General features: G+C 39.0%; 1 protein-coding gene and 1 long non-coding RNA gene across 2 annotated transcripts; both read right to left on the bottom strand.

Moving 5' to 3' along the window:
• Positions 1–7,246: 7,246 nt before the first annotated feature.
• On the bottom strand, positions 7,247–10,708 carry LOC311086451. Its single transcript, XR_014607075.1, has 4 exons — positions 10,622–10,708; positions 10,136–10,218; positions 8,195–8,744; positions 7,247–8,052 (listed from the first exon to the last, which is right to left on the bottom strand). It is a non-coding gene; the product is annotated as an uncharacterized lncRNA (long non-coding RNA).
• Positions 10,709–15,270: 4,562 nt separating this feature from the next.
• LOC311080945 (uncharacterized protein) lies at positions 15,271–17,625 on the bottom strand (the record flags this gene model as incomplete). The annotated part of the gene is made up of 3 exons (XM_084111239.1): positions 16,753–17,625; positions 16,219–16,501; positions 15,271–15,984 (listed from the first exon to the last, which is right to left on the bottom strand). The coding sequence occupies exons 1-3, from the start codon at positions 17,241–17,243 to the stop codon at positions 15,271–15,273; spliced, it is 1,488 nt and encodes a 495-aa protein (XP_083967365.1). The 5' UTR covers positions 17,244–17,625.
• Positions 17,626–17,832: the final 207 nt, after the last annotated feature.

Here is a 17,832-nt window from a genome sequence, read left to right as displayed (position 1 = left end):
ACCTAGTATTACTTTTGGTTTGCGCAGTGTAATTCACAGATTGGCACCTAAAAGTTAAAGATTTTTTGTGTCACGCATGTTTTATTTCCCTCATATTAAATGTAAAACGCATGTAGACCGATATTTTTCTAATGTTTCTAATGGACTCCTTTATTAAGGGAGTATGGATATATACAGACATTTCACTATTGGTATTAATGCATTTTCTGAGAATTTATATTTCAAGTTTTGACTGCACGTATTTGGAAACAAAACGTAGGCCTACTTTAAGATGCTTCTTCAGGTTGGAGGTGGAGTCTTTGGACGACGCTGAAAGGAGGTTGGTTGCTGGCAAGCAGAGGTTGCACTGCACAGTTATATTTCGTTCTCCCTTCTCTTTCTTTAATGTGAAATGCTGTTTGAATTTCCCAGATAGAAACGCATTCTTGCCCTGCTCTGTTGTTCCAGCTCCATCTCTACCTCTAGCTCCCGCTGCTCCTCTTCCGACTCCATTGTGACTGGTCACGCAAACCGCGCATTTTTTTTTTTTTTTTTTTCATATTGGGGCTTCTGGGAAATGCATGGAGTTGCCTTAATTTTTTTAGAGAGTGAATAAACTCGTGAAACAGAGAAGTATCGTCATGTAATCCATTGATTTCAACAATGTAACTGTATTCTAAATACCAACTATTTAAATGGTAACTGTAACGGAATACAGTTACTCATAATTTGTATTCTGAATACGTAACGCCGGTACATGTATTCCGTTACTCCCCAACACTGGTTGTGAGATAGTCTGACACAGTTACTTCAGACTACTGCAGCGTGATTTAAAAGAAAGGACAAGATGCCAAACACATCTATCCCGGCTGCGGTATAAAATATAAAAGGTTCAATCCGGAGACCTTCCATGATCTGCCGTTTCGCTGCAATGACCCAGAGCTTCTACAACAGTGGCTTGTCGTTCTCAAAATTAACATCATGATGCCAGTCGAGATGCTAAAGAAGAAGCGCTACCGTATCTGCAATGTTATGTCTGTATCCACATTGCAGCACATTGACCCCAACGCTCAAATTGATCAGTCAAGCAGAGCAAATCTGATAGCCTATGGTGGTCAAACAATTCAGACACTGGGCACTGCCACCCTAGTTCTTTCAGGGGGGAAACTGCAATTCCACATAGTGGATAATGTTAATGGCCTTTCAGGCTTACCAGACAGCATGACGTTAAATCTCATACAACTTATCCCAGAAGTACATGCTGTACAACAACAGGCTCCCAAGATGAGTGATTATGAGGACGTGTTTCGTACTGACACGGTTGGGAAGCCATCTTCATATTTTGAGCAAAGATTATTAAACGATAACTTGCACGGATGAAGGTTTACCACAAGACTACAGCAACAAGCTTGCACATCTGCTCTTGCATGAGAGGAATGACTGTCAACACCAGCAGCGTTCATCACTCAAAAGCAACTGGAACTTAGACTGCGGTTATACAAACCATTAACAAGCAGCGCCTGATTCATTTTGATAACTTAATCTTCACTTTCTTCATTTCAAGACGACATGGCATTCGTGAGAACATGCTTGTTTCCTTAGCTCACTCAGGTAATCAGAAAAAAAGCCCCTGATGTTGTGAAATATTTAAAACACGTCATAAATCAGTGTTAGAAACAGTGAGAGGCAAAAACACGCGTCACAAATTTCACTAACTACTATATACAGTATTTTAAGGTCATTTTGTTTTTTACTTTTCTTCTTGCCAGTATTTTTAATTAATTTATTGCTCCTACTGTTCATGTACAGATGAAGATTCCCTGATCATTTGCTGTTAATGCTCGTGTGGTTGAATGATATAAAGATATAAAGAGCACAGAAACTGGTCATTGACACAGAGCTGATTATAACAGCAGGAGTTTCCTTCAAGGCTTCTGGTCAGATATCTAAGTCCACTAAAGGAGGAAGGGCGTTCTCACATTTAGCTCCTAAACTCTGGAATGGCCTTCCTGATATTGTTCGAGGCTCAGACTCGCTGTCCCAGTTTAAAACTAGATTAAAGACACATCTCTTTAGCCAAGCATTCACATAATACTTACCTTTTATACTACAGTTGAATCATATCGAATGCATTAATATTATGAACAGCAGCTACGCTAATTATTTCCCATCTGCTTTTCTGTTATTATCTCAGGACACTAGTCACACACACACACACACACACACACACACACTGTCCTTACTGTCTCAATGAGGATTTTATACATTTATTCTGTTATTTCAGTGAAGTTCATCAGAATTAATGTAATGAAGAGGAAATAAGAGTCTCTGTATCTCACTGTTACTGATTTATTGTGCAGCTCAAAGTATTATGGGTAAAATCTCTCTACAATCTGTTCTGAAACATCAACACAGTTTCACTGATGATCCAGAACAAACATAAAACCCAGGATAGAGCGTCTGAGTGAATGTGGTCTGGACTGTGTGGATGAGGCTCATTGTGTCAGAGACGCTGTAGAAGGACAGAGTTCCTGCACTGTGATCCACATACACTCCTATTCTTCTGCTGATGGACTTTACAGGGAGAGAAGTGTGTGTGTTATTGTGTCTGAATAAGTATCTGGAGGAAGAGCAGTACAAACTCCAGGACTTATTACATCCAAACGCACACTCATAACCCGATCCCTTCCTGCTGATGCTCTTATATGACACTGATAAACACACACTATACACACGACTCCCAGTCCACTCAATCTCCCAGTAACAGCGTCCACACACACTCTCTCTACACAACACCTGATAATAATGATCAAATCTGTCTGGATGATCAGGATACGGCTGCTCTGTGTCAGTGTTAGTAATCACTCTGTTCCTCTCAGACAGACTGAGGTGAGCTGATGGGAATCTGATGGAGAGAAAACACATCAGAAACAGGAATTATGAATCTGTCTGATCTTTTAATGTATCTGAACTCTTCATGAATCAATGTTCAATGTATCATCAGTGTCTCAGTGTATTATCACTGTCTTAGTGACAGTGTAAACGAGGGCCAGTGCTGCCATTCCTGAGAAGATGAAGAAAAATACAAATCAGCTCTTGTTATGGTGAGCTGCTCAGTTTCTCTTCCCAGATAGCAGAAAATACCCCAGACTCAAACAGATGCCATAAGCTTTAACTAATTCTCCCTAAACAGACACATAAAGAACCATGTATTAAGTTAATTGTGCTATTTCTGAACCAGAAGCGCCACCAAACGAAATGGCAAACTATTCCCAAAATCCTCCATCTTTCATTAATTGACAAACATATTTTTTTTCCAAGAAGTTGAGAGCCATTTGTTAACATGCCCTTTCAACTTAAAGTGATAGTTCACCCTAAAATGAGAATTAAATAATAATTTATTCATCCTGGTGTTGTTCTAATAACCCCAGTAAAATCAATGTAATATATGTTTGGGTAATGCTTTAGATCACAGCCCGGAAAGTACTGCATAATTAAAGCGATTTTACAGTGTAACTTTCTGTAATTATAGTGTACCTATAAAGTATTTACATGTAAGTATAGGGGAACAACATGTAAAGTTTGGGGAATAAAGGGGTATAACAACCGGGAGAAATATCTTTTTATATATATATATATACTGTAAGTATTGTAGATCTTAGGGTACTTATTCTACTATTATGATACAACAATCACATTTGGGACCAATTTATAAAGGTTTCCAAGTCAGTATTATAAGATTGTCTGTATGTATTTTTTATTGTACTTACCCTGTAACTACATGGAACAAGAGGGGAAGAAGCACCACTTTAATTTACGGCCTGCAATGTCACACTTACCCTGTAACTACATGGAACAAGAGTATATTTCCCAGTATTTAAAAAAAATGCAATAGTTTTAGCTTTACTTGCTTTGAAGCATGTAAGCTCAAACTTTAACATCTGCACTGTTGCAATATAAACAAAACTGTAGGCTATAAATGCGTAGATATGTACCCTGTAATTTTTAAAAAGCCTATACAGCTTGTATTGGTACACAATTATTACAAAAAGTTGCACAGTCTATGTTCTTGCTAAATTGCTCCCAAATGTAAGATTGTTGTATCATAATAGTAGAATAAGTACCCCTTAGTTCTATAATACTTACAGTATAAATGTATTTTTTTTAATTCTCCTTGTTGTTACCCCTTTATTCCCCAAACTTTGCATATTGTTCCCTAATACTTACATGGAAGTACTTCATAGGTACACTATAATTACCGAAAGTTACGCTGTAAATCCGTCTTAAATATGTAGTACTTTCCAGGCTGTAATCTAAAGCGTTACCTATGTTTGTGTTATGACTGACTCAGGGCCATAACAACAGATAGGAGACCATGCCACAAACAAACGGTGCAAAACATAAATTTATTGTGTATAAAACACAAATTTAAACAACAAAACCAAATATGGAGTGTGAACGTCAGTATCAGTAGTGCAGGGAAGGTGCATGGATGTATTGTTTTGTGCGAGTGCAAGTGTTGAGTGTAAAACTAAAAGACAAACTTAAATAAACTTAAATGTGCATCTGTGTAAAATCCTGGCGTCCCGAGCGAGGCGTGAACATGGACGAGCAGCGTTCGAGCCTTTAAACACCAGACCCGAGCAGGAAGAGAGAGATCAATGCAGCAGAGAAGCTCCTATTTAAACGCCAACTTCCCAGGTGACAGCAATTAGGCCTGAAAGAGAGGAGGGGCAGGAGAACGACCAGAAAAAGGCCAAGGGCCGTAACAGTTTGTTCAATAATATTTTTTTCTGTTTTAAAATAGAGACTAGGCCTTTAAAATAATTTTTTTGAAGGCAGATTAGGTGTGAGAAAAGAAAGAAAAAACATGTAATACCATGGTGTAACCACCAGATGTTTGCACAGCTCTCTATAGAGAGGCTTGTGAATTCCCTAGATGTTTTTGGACATATTTACTTATTTTTTTTAGGTTGTTGATTTTAATATTTAGATATTCTCAAAGACCACTTTTTGTCTAGGTTTATATTGTTTTTGTTTGTTCGTTTTAACCTAACAACCATTTTGAAGAAAGCCGACAGCACATGGTTGGAGACAGTGACATTGAACTAACAGTGATGTGTAGTTGATGACCACAACATTTAGTTTAATTGACGCGTCCTCATTAGAGAGAAAACACTGGTGCATCCTAAACAGAAGTCTTTGTTTGTAACTTGAACCATCTGACATATTCACATAACTTCTCTGGAACAGTTTCAAACACTGCTGCATCTACCTTATTATTTCTGTTCCTTTGCTCTGCATGCTTGTTATTTGTGTTTTATTTATATTGTTACGGACTGTAATTAAATACATTAATTTATACAGTTATTTAAGTGTTTGAATAAACCATCCATGTTACTACATTCTTTAAAAATCATCATGCTTTAGTAATGTTTATTAGAGCACCTTGCCTTCTTTCCTTTAGTGAAGGCAGATGAGGATGGGCAATTGGACAAAAATGAGAAGCACCCTCCTGATAATGGTGACATTGGTTATGTATAGTTGTAGTTGACAGGATCATCACCTGACCTGGGACTTGATGCTATCCTGTGCTTTATCTCATTCTCTCTGATTACTGCTTTATAAGGTAATCATTTATATTCCTGAATCACTATTATTCAGTTTGAATGTGACTGATCTCCATTCAGTTTAGCCTGTTCCCGCTGAAACACAATCACAAAAAACTACTGTGGCAGGGCCAATGAAATTCTTCCTGCCTGCATGTGGTTGGTTAGTCCACTTGTTGAGTTTCCTCCTATCAGTGGGCTGTAGCAGCATATATAAACGGGCTGGCTATGGTGTTAACGAGTCACCGTCCCTTCACGGGTCGTCATTCGGTCGCCATCCAGGTATGTTGTGTGATGTTAGCTGGGTTGTCAATGGTATAATGTAGCTAACATTAGCCTATTTTCAGAGTGGCGTACGAGTTTCCTGCGGCTGGCAGTTTATTGAGGTTGTTCCTCCTCTGGTAGGTGAAGTCATATTGGTTTTACACTTTGTATCCACTTGTATTGTAGCGACATTTTTGTTGTGTACAGTCAAAGTTTGGAGTGAGAAGTACGGCCAGTATGAATGTTTACACCTCAATATGGAAGTGCTTAGTTTCCGCTGGCACACGCTGTCCTCCCGATCGACTGGACGAGCCCTTAGTCTGCATGTATGCGTTTATCTGCCTGACTGGTTTGGTTCCTAGGAATCGTACCCATAAGGTATGTGATTTAAGTCATTCTCGCCTGGGTCGCGTGGCAATCTTTTGTCAAGAGAAACAGATTTTAAGTAATTGTTCGTAGTTAATTCGTCTGATTGTTAACTTGTAATTTTATAGATGCATCAAGTACGGATGGGTGGCATCTGCATGGCCGATTGGCTTTCTTGCGGTTGGACTGCGTGGAACTACTGTCCGACGGCGCTGTTGCTTTGCTGTTAACAATTGGACGGACATCGTTGTATTTTGTGTTTGTGTATTACGTGTGTGTGTGTAAGCGTGTGTGTTTGGTTTATCTTTTTCTTTTGTATTAGTTATTTTTTTTGTATTTTGATTTCAAATCTATAAGGTTTAAATTGAAAAGTGTGAACACCCCTATTCCATTCGTTGTCTCTGTAAAGTGACAATTCTGAGTGTTTCAACTGACAATTCTGAGTGTTTCAACTGACAATTCTGAGTGTGTTTCAACTGTGACAATTCTGAGTGTGTTTCAACTGTGACAATTCTGAGTGTGTTTCAACTGACAATTCTGAGTGCGTTTCAACTGTGACAATTCTCTGTGTAACTTCATTCTGTCGTTACAGGAGCTGAGTGCGTAAAGCAGGGGCGGTTTGCTGGTGGTGGTCTTTCTTACGAGTGCTGTGTCATGAGTGGCGTGTGTGTGTGTGTGCGCACAGGTGTACGGGCCAGGTGACTTGCCGTGGAGACCTTATGTGCCCTTTATCCCCTGCTCTGCCTCGGCTCCTTGTTCGCTGACTTCTCAGGTCGCTCGGTGTGTGTCTTGTTGAATAGTGACATTGTTGTCTATGTGTTGTTGATTGTGTCTTGTGAATCTTATACAAAGTATTTATTTTGAATAAAATTTATATATATTTTTGTATCCACGTCTCCTGCCACTTTACTGTGAACGAACCTGTGTTGTCTTAAAGCAGAAATTCCATTGTATTGTCCCTGGCAAGATTCCAGGGTGGCGTAGTCGCTAGTCGATCTCCTCCGATTTCCTCGCCCTGCTACACTACCTTGTGTTTATGAGAAATTGACTGACCTGGCTATTTTGTGATATTTAATGAAGGTCTACATAAGGTGAATCTGCAGCTTTAAAGGGATGGTTCGGAATAAAATCAACCTAGGGTCCTTTGCACTATGACCTCGAGCCAAACACCCCTCAGAAGCTTTTTTTCCCTTGGTTGAACATTATTAAAGTTAGAGCTTATTTAGAGATTTCAGCTGACTGGCTTAGTGCAGGCGCTAATGGATCCAAGGATGTATCTTGTAAATTACTCCATGATATCCTATAAAATATAAAAGAAAAGAACAATCTGTGCTTAATAGAGGCAGTGTATCTGGTGTATCACAAGACAATGTTCCTCTTAAAGGTAGCTTCATTGTATCTTTAAGGTTTTTTTTTCTTTTCAGAAACACAAGTTTGTCCACACTTTCACTAGTGAGGGTAGATCTTGTGGCAGTGACTGTGTCACCTGCCATTGAAAAAAACCCTCTCACTTGGGATGGAGGTGGCAGGTACTGCCAAGTAGCATTTGGCCAACTTGGCTAGATTTGGAAATATTGTTTCATTGGACTTCCACCAGCCAAGCGGGTCGGATTCCAAAGAAGTGCTTTCCTTGGCTATGTAGACATATACCTCCTCCTTCACCTTCTGCTTCTAATCAGGATAGTTCCTTTGACCAGTTGCAAAGAGGGAGCCAAAGACTTCTGCCATGGCTGACTTCTTTGGAGGAGGATGATGTCTCAGACTCTGGCATCTCTGGTAAGGAAGTAGCCTGTGAAGTTGATGGCCTGTCCTGAGTTGTCTCTGTGGTCTCAGTCTGCAGTATTATACAACAAAGACAACAGTAAATGATTGGGTTTTATCAGTGAACACTGTAACAACAATATGTTCAGTTAAGAAATGACAGAAGTGAGGAAAAATCAATCAAATAATAAACAACCTTAGCATTAAATACATACCTGCTCTGTTCTGCTCAGAACTTCTGTGATGAGATCTTCAAAGACGTTCTGGTGACGGGCAGGATACAAGTGAGGGAGTAATTTGAACCTGGGGTCCAATGCAGTGCATTTATTAAAGAAATCCTGGAGATCTGGGTCAATGTATCGGATTTACATGTTCTCTCTGATGGCATGATTCATTTCCCTGACGATGGGAGCGTCACCGTCATTTTGTTCCATAGACTTCATTATCATTGTTTTGAGTGGTAGGATCATTGAAACCGACGGTGTTGTTTCAGTGCTCAAAATTGTAGTGATGGTCTTCAAAGGTTTCATAATCTTAACCACACTCTCTGCGAAGCTCACCTCCTGATCTGACAGATGTGAGGCGTCCTGCTTGTTCTTTACTGACTTGTCTGTTAATGCAGAGTAAATGGCAACTTGCTGTTCCAGATAGTGCTCGACCATTTCGTATCCGGAGTTCCAGCGTGTCGACACATCATATATGAGGCAGTGTTTTGGCAAGTCGAGGATCACCTGTTTACACCCCAAAACATACGCAGCCGTCGTGCTACGATGGAAAAAAGTAACAATCTTTCTTATTTTTCCTAATAATCGAGATACCTGGTTGACTGCCAGTGCTTTTTGTGCGGCTAAATTTAGGGTATGTGCATCTATCCATCATAAAAGGGCATCTCTCCATCATAAAAGTGCATCTCTCCATCATAAAAGTGCATCTCTCCATCATAAAAGTGCATCCATCCATCATAATAGTGCATCCATCCATCATAAAAGTGCATCTATCCATCATAAAAGTGCATCTATCCATGATGTTTTCAATAAGTTACCCTTCTATCTTCCTCTCCTGAGTCTGCTTCCATAACAGATTTAATTTTATTAACTGATCCAAATATTTATATATTATATTAACTATAAAAATTTATGATTCATTATTCATATTTCACTTTTGAGCAAATTTGCTACATATTAAAAAGTCATTTTTCCCCAAGCTTTAGACATATAGAGCGTGTCAAGATGTTAAACTGAAACCTGTTCCCTGAAACTGTGAAAAGTTAAATTCAGCAGAAGCTGCTTTTACAGTAGTTTGACATTTGAATATGAAGCCTAAGTTGCACATATTTACGGGGTTCACAGAAGTCATGATAGAAACGTCCATAGAGGTGAATGGGAGACAACAGATAACATGATTAATGCGTTCCCATTTGCTCCAATAGCAAAAAAAAAGAAAAAAAGTTTCCACAACTTTTCAAAACAGGAAAAGAATCACAGAGGGACTGATTACAATAGAAAGAGAAATGTCCAATTTACCATCATTACCTCAGAGCCGTTTTATTAGAAACACTTGCAGCAGCGTTCATTAGTTTGTTTGTTTTGTATGTTACATGTTTAAGTTTGGAATCATTATGATTTTTTTTTAAATGTTTTTGAAATAAGTCTCTTCTGCTCACCGAGGCTCACAAAAACATAAGAAAAATCTTACTGACCCCAAACTTTGGACCAGTGGTGTAATTTAATGGCAAGATAATAAAACACAAAGTACTTTGTTATAAATATACATTATTAATAAAAATGAAAATACACATGACTTTGAAAACACTATTAAGGTGATGATACACGGGGCAACTTTTTGGGCAATGTTGCTGGGCAATGTTGCCATCAACGGGCAACCAGGTGAGACACAGGGCCCACAATCGATCTAAATTATCCAGATAGAAATGTATTGCCCATTTTCAATGGGAAAGTGCCCAAGCAACGATCGCTCGGCAAGATTGCCCAGCAACATTCCTCAAAAAGTTGCCCTGTGTATCATCACCTTTACAGTTTGTAAAAAGAGTCCATTGTTTAGGCTGTCTAATCAACAGTGATTATATCTTAATATTAAAATGCATCCCTCTTTGTTGTGAAGTGTCTCATCAGCAGAGCAAGGACTAATGACTTTACCTTGTCATTCTGTTATAGTCTCTTGCCTCACAATCTCAGTTTGAGGCTTAACAGGGAAGTTTGCCTGTTCGTCAGTGTGTTTTCTAAGGGGAAAGACACTTCAGTAAGATTAAAGTAATTCATACGAAACACATCAGTTGTCACAAAACTGCATTTGAGTTAAAGATCCACTAAATCAATGACACACAGAGTTTATTAACTGATATGATCAGAGCAGCAGCACCATCAATGAATTACATATATCTGTAACATCTACATCTTGTGAGTTGTGTTGATACTATATTTCTGGTACAAGTGAAAGGATCAGTGACTCAGTGTTTGTTATTGTTTATGAGACACTGGCAGCTAGTGTGTTAGCATTGTTTTCATAGCTTTAAACTGATGCTGACTTCACACGCAATCCGAGCGAATACACAGCGAATGCATCGCCAAACATTCAGACTAATGTTCACACAATGGAAAACGCATAAATTGAGAGTTTCAAACCTGTCTGTTTGTTTCTCTTTCTTCTGCTATGTCTGTATTCAGGCCTGGCTCGGCCGAAACGTTGCTAATGCCAACCAATTATTTCCGGGTCAGGCGAACAAGCCGAGCGAGAAGCGCATGCGCGAACAGCGGAAAAATACGAGTTTTTTATTTAAAGGGATAGTTCACCCAAAAATGAAAATTACCTCATGATTTACTCACCCTCAAGCCATCCTAGGTGTACATGACATTCTTCTTTCAGACGAATACAATGGGAGTTATATAAAAAAAAAAATGCCCTGGCTTTTCCAAGCTTTATAATAGCAGTGAATGAAAGTCCATAAAAGTGCATCTATCCATTATAAAAGCGCATCCATCCATCATAAAAGTGAATCTATCGATGAAAAAACTGCATCTCTCCATCATAAAAGTGCATCTCTCCATCATAAAAGTGCATCTATCCATCATAAAAGTGCATCTATCATCATAAGTGCATCTCTCCATCATAAAAGTGCATCTCTCCATCATACAAGTGCATCTCTCCATCATAAAAGTGCATCTATCATAAAAGTCGATCTATCCATCATAAAGTGCATCTCTCCATCATAAAAGTGCATCTATTCATCATAAAAGTGCATCTCTCCATCATACAAGTGCATCTCTCCATCATAAAAGTGCATCTCTCCACAGGGGCGGATTGGCAATCGGGAATACCGGGAACAATCCCGAACGGCCGGTCCATTTCAGGCCGAACCGGCCGGTGGGCAAAACCTTTTTTTTAAATGATTAGCTACCGTACCGGCCTGGCCGGCCGCTCAGCAGCAGCGGAACGCTGTGTGTCTGTGTGTGTTTCAGACCGGGTGTGTGTTTTTCCTGACATCCGATTGGCTCAAAGGCGCGGGCGCCGATCAAAGGATTTTACTTTTGGTTAGGTTTGGGTTTTTGTGAATACAACAGAGAGACAGACGGTAAGAATGGCGAAAAGAAGGAAAGAAGAGAAAGAAATGGGTGGGGCCGAAAAAATACGAATGGAAAAAGAAAAAATTACTGTCATTGGATTAATATTATAACTATTATTATGTAGTAGGTGTAATGTAAATAGACACTGTAACTAAAAGAGGTTTGAATTTTTCTTTGTTTAATTTGCACACTGGATATGGTTTGGAGCTTTTAATTTTGAACTTTCAAAGTGCACCAGATTGATGAATTTAACATTAAAATGCACAAAATTTTCTCACGGGGGGGCATGCCTCCGAACCCCCCTAGAAGGACCGAGGTCCACCCATCACAGTTTTACCAAAAATCCTGTAAGAAACACTTGTATTGCTATGCCAATGCAGATTACAGCTTGTTTTAGTATTCAACACTGTGAAGTATAGTTGGACCGTATTAATAAATGTCACATTTTTACTTATTTCATCTGTTAACTCTCACTTGTTCCTATACTCACTCATTACATGGCATTAGTGGTTTTAATGAATAGGAGTTGGTATGCATATAATTAAGGGCGTGCAAAGATGGGTGGTGTTTATGATCATATAGTGGGCCGGTCTGGGCCAAAATGCCCGGGCCGATTTTTTGTCCCAGTCCAGCCCTGTCTCTCCATCATACAAGTGCATCTCTCCATCACAAAAGTGCATCTCTCTTTCATAAAAGTGCATCTCTCCATCACAAAAGTGCATCTCTCCATCACAAAAGAGCATCTATCATCATAAGTGCATCTATCCATCATAAAAGTGCATCTCTCCATCATAAAAGTGCATCTATCATCATAAGTGCATCTATCCATCATAAAACTGCATCTCTCCATCATAAAAGTGCATCTATCAATCATAAAAGTGCATCTCTCCATCATAAAAGTGCATCTATCTATCATAAAGGGCATCTATCCATCATAAAGTGCATCTCTCCATCATAAAGTGCATCTATCCATCATTAAAGTGCATCTCTCCATCATAAAGTGCATCTCTCCATCATAAAAGTGCATCTCTCCATCATTAAAGTGCATCTCTCCATCATAAAGTGCATCTCTCCATCATAAAGTGCATCTCTCCATCATAAAGTGCATCTCTCCATCATTAAAGTGCATATCTCCATCATAAAGTGCATCTCTCCATCATAAAGTGCATCTCTCCATCATAAAAGTGCATCTATACATCATAAAAGTGCATCTCTCCATCAGAAAGTGCATCTATCCATCATAAAGTGCATCTCTCCATCAGAAAGTGCATCTATCCATCAGAAAGTGCATCACTCCATCATACAAGTGCATCTATCCATCAGAAAGTGCATCTCTCCATCATAAAAGTGCATCTATCCATCATAAAAGTGCATCTATCTATCATAAAGTGCATCTCTCCATCATAAAAGTGCATCTCTCCATCATAAAGTGCATCTCTCCATCATACAAGTGCATCTCTCCATCATAAAAGTACATCTCTCATCATACAAGTGCATCTCTCCATCATAAAAATGCATATATAATAAAAGTGCATCTATCCATCATAAAACTGCATCTATCATCATAAGTGCATCTATCCATCATAAAAGTGCATCTCTCCATCCTAAAACTGCATCTATCAATCATAAAAGTGCATCTCTCCATCATAAAAGTGCATCTATCCATCATAAAGTGCGTCTATCCAGCATAAAAGTGCATCTCTCCATCATAAAGTGCATCTATCAATCATAAAAGTGCATCTCTCCATCATAAAGTGCATCTATCCATCATAAAGTGCGTCTATCCATCATAAAAGTGCATCTATCCATCATTAAAGTGCATCTCTCCATCATAAAGTGCATCTCTCCATCATAAAGTGCATCTCTCCATCATTAAAGTGCATCTCTCCATCATAAAGTGCATCTCTCCATCATAAAGTGCATCTCTCCATCATAAAGTGCATCTCTCCATCATAAAGTGCATCTATCAATCATAAAACTGCATCTCTCCATCATAAAGTGCATCTCTCCATCATAAAGTGCATCTATCAATCATAAAAGTGCATCTCTCCATCATTAAAGTGCATCTCTCCATCATAAAAGTGCATCTCTCCATCATAAAGCGCATTTCTCCATCATAAAGTGCATCTCTCCATCATAAAATGTATCTCTCCATCATAAAAGTGCATCTCTCCATCATAAAAGTGCATCTATCCATCATAAAAGTGCATCTATCCATCATACAAGTGCATCTATCCATCATAAAAGTGCATCTATCTATCATAAAGTGCATCTCTCCATCATACAAGTGCATCTATCTATCATAAAGTACATCTCTCCATCATTAAAGTGCATCTCTCCATCATAAAGTGCATCCCTCCATCATTAAAGTGCATCTCTCCATCATAAAGTGCATCTCTCCATCATAAAAGTGCATCTCTCCATCATAAAGTGCATCTCTCCATCATAAAAGTGCAGCTATCCATCATAAAGTGCATCTATCCATCATAAAAGTGCATCTCTCCATCATAAAGTGCATCTCTCCATCATAAAAGTGCATCTCTACATCATAAAGTGCATCTCTCCATCATAAAAGTGCATCTCTTCATCATAAAGTGCATCTCTCCATCATAAAGTGCATCTCTCCATCATACAAGTGCATCTATCCATCATAAAAGTGCATCTATCCATCATAAAAGTACATCTCTCCATCATAAAGTGCATCTACCCATCATAAAAGTGCATCTCTCCATCATAAAGTGCATCTATCCATCATAAAAGTGCATCTCTCCATCATAAAGTGCATCTATCCATCATAAAAGTGCATCTCTCCATCATAAAGTGCTCCACACGGCTCTGCTATGATTAATAAAGGCCTTCTGATGCGAAGCGATGCACTCGTGTAAGAAAAATATTTTTGGATGAACTAACCCTTTAACTAGCAGAATTTGTTTTGATCCATTTTTTTTTTATTATCACACACACACTGTTAAAACTGTTTATAGTATGTTTATTACAGTTTTTCTCGATTGGTTTGGCTCATTTCTTGAAACCGAGATGACATTCTCAAAACCATAAGGTCATTTGGCCAAACAGTCTTACAGTTCTGCTCAACATTATAGCTCACTAGCAAAATCAAATATCTTTCCCCAAACTCTTCGTCCATGCTTCAAAAGCAGATTCCTTTCCCATATAAAAGGTCAGTACAGTCAAAATAGCACAGATCCTTCTCAATTGCCTTGGCACATGTGCATTCATTTAGTGCTTTTGTCAAAATAACCTGGATGGTTTAGCACAACACCATGGATCCCCTGCAAAAGCTCATATCTCTCCCAAAACAGTTTATCCATGTGTCAAAACTAAATATCCTTCTCATATAAATAGTCAATGCCCCCAAAATGCATTATACCTTTGGCATTGTTTAAGCACTGCAAGTCAAAATGCTTAGACGTTTTGTCACTGAGGCACAGGTCTAGCAACAGAATACCACTATGAATAAAACTAAAAGATTTTACAGTAAAATCAGCCTCCAATAAACCACTCATACTCAAGGAAACTGTAAACATTTTTATTCGTACAAAGAAATGTTAACATTAGAGAACATACTGTGAAAAGAAAACATATACAGGATTCTGTAAATGTGAACAGTTATAAACACAAACAAAAAACAAAAAAAACTCTAGCCTACCATACTGTAAATAAAGTTTCAGAACTATAGTACAGTAATATTTTCAGTGGTCGCCATTGTCACCCTCTCTTTCCTGGCCACCATCCTCATCCTCCTGGCCATCGACGCGCTGCTCTCTGTTAGGCCATAAATTCTCATCCACATCGCAACGGATATTTTCTCTTGCGATGCAGCGAGGGAAGAAACGGCGTGAATGTCTCAACCATCCCCTACATTGATCCCCTGTGATGTCCTCACATGCAGCATCCATTGCATGCAGCAGGGCCCTCTGGTCTTGAGCCTGATGCTCATACACCCTCCACCTCCAAGTTGAAAAAAACTCCTCAATTGGATTTAGGAAAGGAGAGTAAGGTGGAAGAAACTCCATTAGCATCTGGGAATGGGTGGTGAACCAGGTTCTGATGCGTGGGCCACGGTGGAAGTTCACATTATCCCACACAATGACATAATGTGGTAGCTGAGGTCCTTCTTCACCTCTCTCATTTTCCGGGATCAGATCAGTATAAAGGTGGTCCAAAAAATTGAGGAGCTTTTGTGTATTGTAGGGCCCTAAACTGGGAATGTGTGTGGCCACACCTCTTTCTGATATAGCGGCACACATTGTTATATTTGCTCCTCGCTGGCCTGGGACATCCACAGTGGCTCGGTGGCCAATGATGTTACGGCCACGCCTTCGACCTTTGGCCAGGTTGAAGCCAGCTTCATCAACGAACACTAGGATGTGAGAGGTTTCGTTGCCTTCTAATGCCATTATTCTCTACAATAGAATAAAAATAAATCTAATCAGTCAAGTAGAGACAGATACTGCAGGGAGGATCTAAAGTACTGTAAAAAGAGGGAGTGAAAAACTGAAGACAATTTCTAGGCAAAATGCTCTAGTCACACAAAGCTGGATTCTGAAGGTAAAAAGGATAAAGCAAAACAAAAAAAAGTGGTAACCATGTCTTACTGTAATAGTGTTACAATGATAGACAACCAGTAGTTGACTTACATGCACATACTGGTACCGCAGCTCTTTCACTCTGTCAGAGTTTCTCTCAAATGGTACCCTGTAAATCTGTTTCATGGTCATCTGATGTTTCTTCAATACCCGGTCTATTGTGGAGATGCTGATAGAGTTTATATTTTGGAACATTACATTGTCTAGAAGGATTGCATTACGAATCTGTCTCAGTGTGATGGCATTATTTGCAATGACCATGTTGCATATTTCTCGTTCTTGTTGTTCATTTAGAAGTTTTCTTCTGCCACCCACTTGAGGCTGTCGTCCAATCCTAGACATACAAGTCAAAGGTCAACACTGTAAATTTGTTACAAAATGAGTTACCAATGTAATTGTACTGCTGTTTTATGGTACTAAAAGTGTGATGCACTGCACAGTGACTGGAATACTATTCACAGTATTTTCTCCATTTTTTTTTCTTTGTCATTTTTATAGTATCATATAACATCACATGAAGATATTACAGTACTCTAGGCCTACACACACACCAACACTGAATAGTTCAATAGAATAGTTCTGTACCTGTTTTCCCTGCGAAAGGTTTGGATGATGGAGGAGACTGTAGACCGAGGCACATTAGGCTGCACTCGGCGACCTGCCTCTGCCATTGTGAGGCGATGGTTTATAACGTGGTCAATAAGGGTGGCCCGGATTTCATCTGGGACATCATGGTGCCTCCGTGCTCCTCGGCCTCTTCCCCCTATTCCTCCACGCATTCTCACTCCTCCTCTTCCTCTTCTTCTTCCTCCTCTTCCTCGAGCAGGAAGTTGCTGTTGTACTTGGCGAGGTGCTTCCATGTTCACACTGCAAATGAAACTGGCCCCGGGCCAAGCTCTGTTTATATACTTTTGGCAGCAGTCATAATCATAGACAACACCTGTCAGGTAACTAAACAAACTGTTTGATTGGTCATCTGAGATGTGGGAAACTGCTCCTTCGTTAGTTCTAATTTCACCTGATTGATTGTCAAGTACTGTCATAAATTTATCAAATGTTCCAAGAAATTCTTTCATGGTATTATATCTTTGACTAATTTTGACAGTTGAACAGACAATTGTGCATATGATGACTTACACAATGAAACCATGCTGATATGTTTTGGAGAGAGTAACCATTTCACTGAAAAATCAACTAATCAGTTTAGATCAGCAAGATCTATTTATTTGGAAAATGTGCTAAATGTGGGCTCATTGTGCTAACTGTAGCTACTTGTACATAATCATTTGAAAAAAAGCACAGAGTCACTTGAGACATGTACTAAAGCATTTGCAATTTGATAAAACCAATGAAAAATGACATTCTGTTGTGAACAATTGCAAGGTGGTTTGGAGATTTGTCCATGTTATTTTGAGAATGTCATCTCGGTTTCAAGAAATGAGCCAAACCAATCGAGAAAAACTGTAATAGCCTATATGTTTATGTATGTATATGTTTATGTATAGTGTGCTTTACAGTTTTTCTCGATTGCTTAAACACTATAACCAGGCTTTTGAACTAAAATTTCAAAACCATAACGCCATTTATCAAAAAAACACACCCATTTCACTAAACTATAAACACTATTCCCTGTTTTGACACATGAGTCAGATTTGTTGAACTGTC

This window comes from Abramis brama (assembly GCF_963993115.1).
Source record: "Abramis brama genome assembly, chromosome: 1".
NCBI classification, from domain to species: Eukaryota; Metazoa; Chordata; class Actinopteri; order Cypriniformes; family Leuciscidae; genus Abramis; species Abramis brama.
This window is presented reverse-complemented; position numbering and strand designations above follow the sequence as displayed.